This window comes from Botryllus schlosseri, chromosome 14 (genome assembly GCF_051294905.1).
Source record: "Botryllus schlosseri isolate E-star chromosome 14, Bs_hap1, whole genome shotgun sequence".
Lineage (NCBI taxonomy): Eukaryota > Metazoa > Chordata > Ascidiacea > Stolidobranchia > Styelidae > Botryllus > Botryllus schlosseri.
In genome coordinates, this window is record NC_137249.1 from 7,783,652 (window position 1) to 7,793,265 (window position 9,614).

Here is a 9,614-nt window from a genome sequence, read left to right on the forward strand (position 1 = left end):
GCGATGATAGCAAAATGAAAGTCATTATATTATTCGCTCTAATTACTTTTCTCTGAGTTAAGTTGATGCAAGATAGCGTAGTGGAGCGTCCGGCTTCTTGATCGGTAGGTCATGTGTTTGAAATCCCTGACTGGGTCAGACCAAAGATATGATTGGTTTCCGTGGGTACACCGCTTAGCGCTCTGCATTGTCAGGATAGCATGGAGGGGCGGTGCAAGAGTTATAAGCCTTACAAGGCTATATCTGCACCTTCCTCGTCCAACGGCACATGGTATGCATATGTACAGATCGTGTGTGTGTAGTGTGTGTGTATCATGAGCCAGTGTATATGCCGCAAAAACATCAAGGACAAAAATTTATAACGTCCTATTCCTGCGATATAGACAAAATTTCGATGACCTTGAACTAAAAACACCAAGATCGTCAATGGCTTTTTTTGGATCCCAGAAAACTAGTCCGCAGAATACTCAGTTAAAATCAATTTTCATTTGCAGTCCGATCCGCAGCCACCCGCCGATGCAGACGGGACATACCTACTCGGAACACATGGACGCATCATACGCGTGCGACGACCCAGGGACATCCCCAATACCGTCCCAGCCCAACGGCATCGGCATCAACGGCAACGACTATTACCGAAACCAAAACTCAAATCACCAGCCCGGCACGCCAGAGACCCGGCCCCTGATCCCGCTCGAACGGGAGAGCGCCGAGGCCCCGTGCAACGACGAGAGGTCCATGAACACAATGTCGACCACTGCACCCCGGTCTCCACTACCGGGGCTGTCCCGGTCTTCGAGAGAGAATGAATACGGCAGCGATAGCTCCTATGAAAATGAGTCTGATGAGAGCTTGTCAAGAGGCGGGTATGTCAGCGCTAGAGACTCTGGGACTTTTGTGAGAAGCGAACGGGATGCTGCCCCGGTCAGGCACAAGAATCGTGCCGGGCGGCGGAAATCCAAGTCTTACGAGTACGATCTCGAGTCTGGGCTAGGGGAGAACATGTGCGACAACTCTACGTCGCACAGTAGCGCGTCCACGCCCACCGAGTCCCACGGATTGCTGCCATTCGACAGGCGGGACACGGGTCATGTGCTGCACACGGCGTCGACCACGTGCTGACCCTGTTCAGGCTGGTGTTCCCGGTAAATTATTTGTTTTTGAAGGCGATGGGAACACACTGTGCTATTCATATCTCTACCCGCGCCGGAAGGTGGTGATACACGGGTTGACTTTGTCATGTGACAAGTTACAGGAGCCCCGCCCTGGAACCGTGTGGTTTACCTCGCGAAAAAACGTATTGCATAAACAGTTATACACTTCCTCCCGGCGGGTTGACTACCATTACTTTACGGCCTGGCCGAATTGTATTCTGCGGGCCCTACCTCATCAAGGCTACAAGCCCCATGGGCCAGTCATCCCGGATCGCATGCACTTTTTCTTTTCATTACGGAGTATCGACCACAAGACGAGAGCCTTTGGCACGCTATGGGCTTGTACGGTGTACACTGTACAGTTCCCGTGGAATAGTTTGAAAATGGCAATATCGGCTCGTTTTTTAGGCTGTTGCGTGTCTCTGGCGGCGATACACTGCTCTAAATGACTGATGCTGGGCAAAATCTAAGTACATAGGTGATTTGATTCGGTATTGAGTATTTATCTTCGAGTCGAATGTCTGACTATCACTAATTATGTTCAGCCCCTTAAATAACGATGACGCATTTTTGGTGTGACTGTAAACTATGGATGCGCCTTTACCGGTGCGTATAATTCCACAAGCAAAATTCTACTTTATTTAAATTCCTCCGACTAAGACGACGGCCTACTGTTGATCGCATTCTGTGAAACGCCTGGTCGATGCATGCATGCAAATTTCGCCGACAGCATTCTCTCACACTTACTCTGCCACGCCTTACCGAAAAGGGCCTCCTTTTTAGCGTTTTCCGTTCCGATGGTTTCATACTGTTTCGAAAAGTTCCCTCGATTATTTTTCTTTAAGCTCGTTTTGGCGCCATTTTTTACGCTGCCTTGTGACGTGTGTGTGCACGGCTTTCTCTCACCCATGGCCTCCATTATAATCCCTTGGTTCATTTCTAATCGTACACGGTGCCGTGTTTATCGTTTGGAACGCCCCGATTATTATTATTCGCGTGACAGTATTTGTCTGCATACAACTCAAACGCGTTTTGATCATTGTAAATTTCAGTTTCATTCTGTTAATTGTATCGCGATTGAATTGTAAATCGGTGTTGAATTCAAACGTGATGCCATCATCTCAGATATGATCCCGCTTTTAAAAACTTGCCGAATCGCGTCGGCGATACAATTGCGCGTTACGCGGTAACGCAAACCAGCCCCGTCTTCTGCGTCGCTAAGATACGTATTTTTATTTTCGTAGCGGAACGTTTGCTGACATTCGTCGGAATGTGTTTGAGACACTTTATTCGGTTTCGGTTGCTCATTTTCCTTATTGTTTTTATTATATTTATTTTAATTACCGCTTTCTATTTTGTAACTACAAAACTATCGATGGATTAGTGGGCTCGGCCACGTTGTTGACACACTCATCCAATCTCACGCCAGCACTGAACAGCTGTTACCAACCGCGGTAACTAACCCTCGTGTGGGATTCCTTTCGAGGCTGCTATCGTCAAATTTCCACTTTTTTTTTTACATCGAATATGCTGCTCACTATTATTTTCATTTCTTCATCCGTGCTGTAGGAGGTGATCTCGATAATACGGTCCCGACCCAATGGCCACACTTGGACGGCTAGATGCTTTTAATATCAATTACACTAATTAGGGGGAAATGCCCAGTAATTTAATTTTTTGCCGTTTGCCATTCTCATTTATATAAGAATGAATTCTGATTTATTATGAACTGACCTTAATTTCTGTTGTATTTCTTCCAAGTTTTTTCGAATTCAGTAATTCTGATTCTAATCTAATTCTGAAAAGCTGAAAATGTTCTAGTTGTCCAAGTATGGTCCAAACCCAATAAAGCAACCAAAATCTGCGTCTGTAGTTCATTCTGTCGCGTAACACCGAAAAAAATTCTATTATCTGATTTTGTTTGAAGTCTCACAAAACGGTGCTTCGTTTGGTGCTCAAAACTCCGTGAAACACAGAATGTGACGTAAGCAGCTGGTCCTGGGGACTTCCGTGACTCGGGGCCGCGTTTCGAGGCTCTGGTGATATCTTTTTTTCGGTCATGTCCGCTTCATGTTTTATCTATGTTATGTGTTTTAATCTGATGCTTTTCTTCCTTTCTCTCTTTAGTTGTATTGGTCGCTTACCTTCGTATTGTAAACTTTAATACACGACGAATGCGGCGTGATTGCGTTTGGTTTTGACTGTTGATTGACGGAGTAGCTACGATTTTCTGGGCCTGGTTAACTACGTGTTAACTACGTTAGGGGTAGTGTGGTTTACGAGCACATATTTCAGGTGGTCAGTGGTCACGTTACAGACATTAGTGATTTAAAAGTCATGTCAGCAAATCATATTAGCAGACTTGGATGGGCGAAATCGCGTGTTGATTCTGGGATATCTATAACTAGTTTTATATTTGGGTCTGACGAAAGCGATTGCTGTCTTTGCTAGCTTCCAGGCTGAGCCTCGTTAGGTTACCAAGGCAGCGAAGAGGTCATCAAGTAGCGTTATGCTCGGTTCAAAACTGGAAACTCTGCGGCGGGTGAATGCAGTAGATGAGGTTGTGAGATTGGTGGTATTTTGCAGAGGTGGTCAAAGTAGTCAAGAAAGCTACTCAAGTAGAAGTAGAAGTAGCGACGAAAAAATCTACTCAAGTACGAGTAGAAGTACTTCTTCCGTAAGCAACCTAAACTACTTGAAGTAGAAGTAGAATTTACTGACTTTAAAAGTACTCAAGTAAGTAAGTAGTTGTGAAGACGATCCTAATTCGTTCACATGGATTGTAAAAAGGTGCAAATTGAGCTATGCGAAAGGTGACGAGCTTGATTCATATTGATGCATACCAGCAGGTATCCAATTTTCGATAGCATAATCATTCGTCAACATCATGGGATGAAAATGATAGTATTGATATGGAAATGCGATACTAATCCTCTGTTTTCTCGAACAGCACGTTTTATAAAATAGCTTGGTACGGCACCATCCCCCATATTATAAGGCCCATAGTTTAGTCGAAGAGCAATACGGAGAAGTGATATAGGATACGGTGGAAACACTTCGCGCGATTAGTAAATGTTAATAGAAAATATGGTGGACCGTAAAAATGCCATATCGTGTAGCTTTATTTCCGAAAATTAAAGGCATTATAATACACTTGCTTTTATACTTCAACATGTATGTTATCCAGACAGAGCTGATATTAATTATAACTCAAAGTATATGATACTGGGAGATAGCAGGGGAGATAGTGTAGTGGTTACGATAAGCGCCCAGCACGCAGGCAAACCGCGCTCGATTCCCGTCGGAGGTTTATCTGGGCTCCTCTTCCCCTGCCGTTGCCGTTCTTACGGCGACAAAAAAGCCCTGAAAAAAGACCCGACGAAAGAAAGCACTCACAAAGAATGGAAAAAAACTAGTGGAAAGGGCCGCGGCTTCAAAATCGATCAACATCGAAAAAGAACTGTGACATCGGGCACCTAGGCCGAGGTGGATGTTAGAGTAAAGGATCGCTACTGATGCGTGTCGTTCTACACCCTCCTATCTGTTCATGACATCGCATTGTGTCTTATCGCATTGTACATTGTGTGTGACTTGTTCAGATAAAAATATAACCCAACCATGTTATGTTATGTTATGTTACTGGGAATTAAAAGTGAAATATAAATACTGCTTCTGAAAGCGGAACATGTATTTCATACCTTTAGTCCAGAAATTTTTCAAAGGTGGTACGCTAAAACAGCTCTAAAACTAAAAAAAAAGTCGGAGACCACTATTCCAGATTAGGACACGCCATGGACGGACATGCTAGATTACGATATGACAAGTAACATCAGTTTCGAACGTTATTATGAGCCATATATACTGTGATGAATTATTTCATATGGGCGAAGGGCGACAATGTGGTGTGAACGGAACCACGCCAACTCGCCACCTAAATTATATTCACCGATACTTTCGTGGAATCATACCGGACAATCCGTATCCACTGCGCGCGAAGCGCGACGAAAATTCTTGGCTTTATAACAATTAAATGTTGATACTGATACGTGAAAACAGCCACGAAATTTCTCAGGTTATCTTCCTGATTGAAAGATTGAACTACTTCTACTTGACAAACTGAAAATAGCGAAAAGTAAGTAAGTAGATCACAAAATATTACGAAGTAGAAGTAGAAGTAGCGAAAATCAGATCTACTTGAGTAAGTACCAGAAGTAGAGGAAAACTACTTGAGTACTTCTAAAAAGTAGAAGTACTTCGTTACTGACCACCTCTGGTATTTTGCTATCCTCGTCCGATACCGTCGCACGCGACGGAACATGGACCCATCACGTTGTAGTGAAAGGTGGACCACGTAGTTAGTTAGGGATACCAAATGCCCTTGTAAGAGGGTTTGTCTTATATTTTCAATAAAACAAAAATGTTCGCCCGAATTGGCGTGGGTGTCTGATTTCAAAGACTACTCCCAAGTCATCTCGATACCTTCCTATCTTTTCAATATATCCCAAATTTTGTGGCGTATTGAACTGATAAAATTGCTAATAAACCGAACCGAACGGCCTCTTTTTCGCAATCGGCCGTCTTTTTGATTTGAGTGATAGGCGAATATATGGAGACGACTTAAAAGGTCAATTCGCCACAAAGTACACGTTCAAACAGGCTTTTTCTAGAACTGACGCGGAAGTTGACAAAATTTTGTTAAAAAGGTTAACCCAACGGAAGCTGTTCGTGGAAAACCGGACCGGCGTACTCGATATGCGAGCCTAGTATGGCGTGATTTTGGAATGCAGGCCTGTATTATGTACCTAATATTAGGTCGTTGAACTCTATACTAGGGATGGTGTGAACCTCAGAAAGGTTCAGGTTCGTGTGAACGCGAACGTGAACCTCATGACGTCACGTGACGTCATTTTTCTAATTCCAACCCTACATTTCAGTGAAGTGATATATATCTATTAATTAGAGAATTACTATACGTCCTCTTTTAAGAGGATTTGTCCTCTTTGTTGACTTTTTTTAAAGTGTCCTCTTTTTTGAGAATGTAGGTCATATTTATAGCAAAATGCGACTGAAATGCGTAAATCAGCACCGAAGTGACGCTCCGGCGGGTATTTCGGGAGCTTGGCGGAAAGTTGGCCTTTTTTTTAGTCAACCGACCACAAAGTGAGAAAAATTTACCGTTTTTTTAGAATTCTTCTCCGGTTTTGCAATTCTGAAAAAGTGTCCTATTTTCAGTTTTCTAAAATATGGTAACCCTATCATTAATGTACAACAGGATACCTAGCGACGACTCGGGTCACATTATGCCACAATGCTGAAGTGCATACTGACTTTTAAGCGTCGCTTATTATATATCAACTGCTGGAGCAATTAAATGATATAATAATCCCATAAAATCAATACCTTCCGTCGCTTTGCCAACAATTTCGACGAAGACTGGAAAGGGAATATAAGCTTACGCCTTAACGGTCGAGGTCAGACCAGAGTATTGCTACATTGTTATTGAGCAGAGTGTAAAAGGGTTTCTATACTTGCTACCGACATTATCGCATTAACAAGTTATACAGGTGTAGCTAACACCCCAATCACACAGATTTGTCTTTTATGATACAATAAACACATCAAATCAAGATGGTCCCCGTACGCCTGCTAGATTTTGACAGAACAACGATGTATTCTTTTATATGAATTTCACTGATTGGTTGAATAAGCATCATTCGCTGACTATACTGTTGCGTATTCCGCTCTTGATATTATGTGATTGCTGGTCAAGCTCACAGCAGAGAGTCACTAGATATTTACAAACGGAAAACTGGATATTTAGAGCAAACTTTTGTAACAAAGGAAGTAAAATCTTTGTGATGGTCAAGGTGCATGCTCGTTTAGTGTTGATTCTTTCATGCTGCCAGCATCATGCATAGAGTGGCCCGCAGTTGAAATGCTATGGATTTTAACCAACAATGTTATAATGACGTGGAAAATTGTAATATATGAAAAGTTTCACAGTGCAGAACCTACCAAGGTTCGTTTGTGAACGTGAACCTCTAAATTTCTGAGGTTCACACACAGAACGCGAACGTGAACCTCACGTTCACACCATACTCGCAATACCTGCCCTGTCAAGTTATTGGCAGTGCATCTCTTCTCGCGTCGCGATGGTGCGAATCTGAGTGTTACTGCGGTTATATTTTGGTAATTCGATATTGTAATCATATGATCGAAAAAATGACGCCATAACAAAGAAGACACAAACAAAATATTCCATATTCTTGCGCATACTGTCGGGCACCTCTGCTCGTCTCTTTTATTGAAGATAATTGATATGGAAGCATGATCGTTGGGCACCTGCTTTCCAATGACGGGTCACGATATGCCATGCCTGTTTCCGACTTGCCGAGGTTGTCGATGGAATCAATTGCGATATCATAAGATATTTGCAGCGGTCCGTTGCTGGGACAATTCGTTAACACTATGTGCCACGTGTTTTCAACCCATGTGCTTTCTTCTGGGTTTCTGTCTGTTTTAGGATCTGCCTCCCCACCGTACCAAGATTCAGTCAGAGTCATGTTCGGAAGAGACACTTTTTCCATTAGTTTGATATTGCCTTCGCACATTTTATAGGACTTGCCATTATTTCCAATCGTTATCGATCCTTTTTGACACAGCTTCACCACCTGAAAGGTACAGGTCATTTTTCCAACACTGTATTATGAGTTTCACGAAGCCTGTTGATATGCTCATTGCTCATGCTCATGTTCATGTTCACTCATTGTTCAGTCAGAATAAGCAAATTTGCGGTCGCAATCATGCAGTTGAGGAACTGCTTTCATCAAGTTACATGACCATCATTCCTACAAGAGGTAGAATATATCTGCCGCGTTTAGCTTGATTGGCGATTATAGTTGCAGTAGAGCTGTATATAAATTGACTTCACTTCATAATCATTGTAGCGGCGATCCCATAATTGCAGGGATAAGCTATGTTGTCAAACCCGCATGAAGGCGCAAATTAATCCGATAGCAATGATATCAGGAAGTCTTTATGATTTGTTACCTTCTTATTAAGTGCCATGAATGATAGCCATCAGATGGACATTTGCTGGTCTTGTTACTATAGCAGCAGTTTCGTATCGTAACTGACAACGTACCCAGTTTCCTACATGAATAAAAGAGACCTACCTATTTACCTGAGACTCGTCGAGCACTTGCATACGACTCTTCTTAACTTGAGCACACGAGTATGTCCGCTCCAATTTAGTTTGCGCTCTGCTCATGAGATCATCTTCAGTATCGTGCAACCTTTTAATGATGTCAATTGCAGAATAATTTTTCTTTCGTTCACCTGTCTTCGCGAATCCTATGCGCGATTTTGCATTGAACATGTCGATAGTTTCTTGGTAAACCAGCGTTTGATATTGTCGATCGCTATAAAGCAGTAGTTTTGGACAGCAGCCTCGGTCTGCGTTGTACACGATACGGTAGCTCAAAGTCAGATTTCTCTTCATGCATACTGTGCCTATTCGACTCCATAGTAGCCGGCTCACCGACGTCGATTCAAAATATGATATTTTTTCAGAAAAGGCCGCCGGAGTGATCACATGAAGAAGAAACACGCCGGTCAACAGAAATGAATGCCACTTTATCGTTTCCATACCGTTTTCCAAGTTCGAAGGTGCGAGATCGGTTGATGTAACAATATGTAGTTGGCTCCTCCAATCGTACAATCTCAATTCAAGGTATCAAAGGTAGTACAGCATGGATACTTCTTTGCGGATTACTCTACAGATTTCGCTCGCCGTGAAGTGCTAGCTATAGGTATTATAATGGCCACCTTCATATGTCTACTTTTTCAATCATCCTAGCTACAGTATCTAAAGAAAAATGCTTGTAGACTAAAATATGAACCGGCCGTTGAGTAAATCCAACAGCTGTCGCCTTTTTTGTTGTATTGATTACGGATACCCCGCCCCAAACAATCCTCTGTGCTATCAGTAACATTCGAGTCCTGAATTCTGCATCCTTTGTAGTTCCGAGCACTTCATCGTGCACCAATAAAAATAGACTCGCAAAGGTTGAACTGCAATTTAATTCGGTCGTTTGTAGCGATTATACTTTTTGCGCAAATGCGCAAGTATCATTTGTGGCCGTGGGCTATGCACAAAACGCCAATATGGTCAGAGCTGCAATTCGTCTTTCACCCGAGGAGCAAAACCAAGGAAAACCCATTGCAACAAATACGGTGCCAATTGAGGACATTGCAATGTACGTTGAGAGTACTGTGAATGGTCCACTCCACGAAACACTTTTATTCTTTAGGCCAGTGATATTAGGCAGCACCCCATTGACCTGTGATCATCGTAATGATCGTATATAGAGACAATTTAGCGTAATACTACTGATCGTTGGCCTGTGCACACTACACATAACAATATAGGACTAAACGTAAACAAATAGATACAGATTA

At 42.7% G+C, this 9,614-nt stretch overlaps 3 protein-coding genes across 5 annotated transcripts in view; 1 reads left to right on the forward strand and 2 right to left on the reverse strand.

Moving 5' to 3' along the window:
• Nucleotides 1–3,339, forward strand: part of LOC145455837 (insulin receptor-related protein-like) — a 59,570-nt gene extending 56,231 nt beyond the window's left edge. For both annotated transcript variants that reach the window (XM_080333855.1, XM_080333854.1), the window contains one exon: nt 495–3,339. In XM_080333855.1, the coding sequence (XP_080189981.1) occupies nt 495–1,122 (628 nt within the window). In that variant the 3' untranslated portion in view covers nt 1,123–3,339. The remainder of the gene's footprint in view (nt 1–494) is intronic.
• The window catches only part of LOC145455100 (insulin-like growth factor 1 receptor), a 187,123-nt gene that overhangs the window by 168,179 nt on the left and 9,330 nt on the right, over nt 1–9,614 (reverse strand). The window lies entirely within an intron of this gene.
• LOC145455122 (uncharacterized) lies at nt 7,319–9,221 on the reverse strand. Its single transcript, XM_080333081.1, has 2 exons — nt 8,338–9,221; nt 7,319–7,825 (listed from the first exon to the last, which is right to left on the reverse strand). The coding sequence occupies exons 1-2, from the start codon at nt 8,800–8,802 to the stop codon at nt 7,361–7,363; spliced, it is 930 nt and encodes a 309-aa protein (XP_080189207.1). The 5' UTR covers nt 8,803–9,221; the 3' UTR covers nt 7,319–7,360.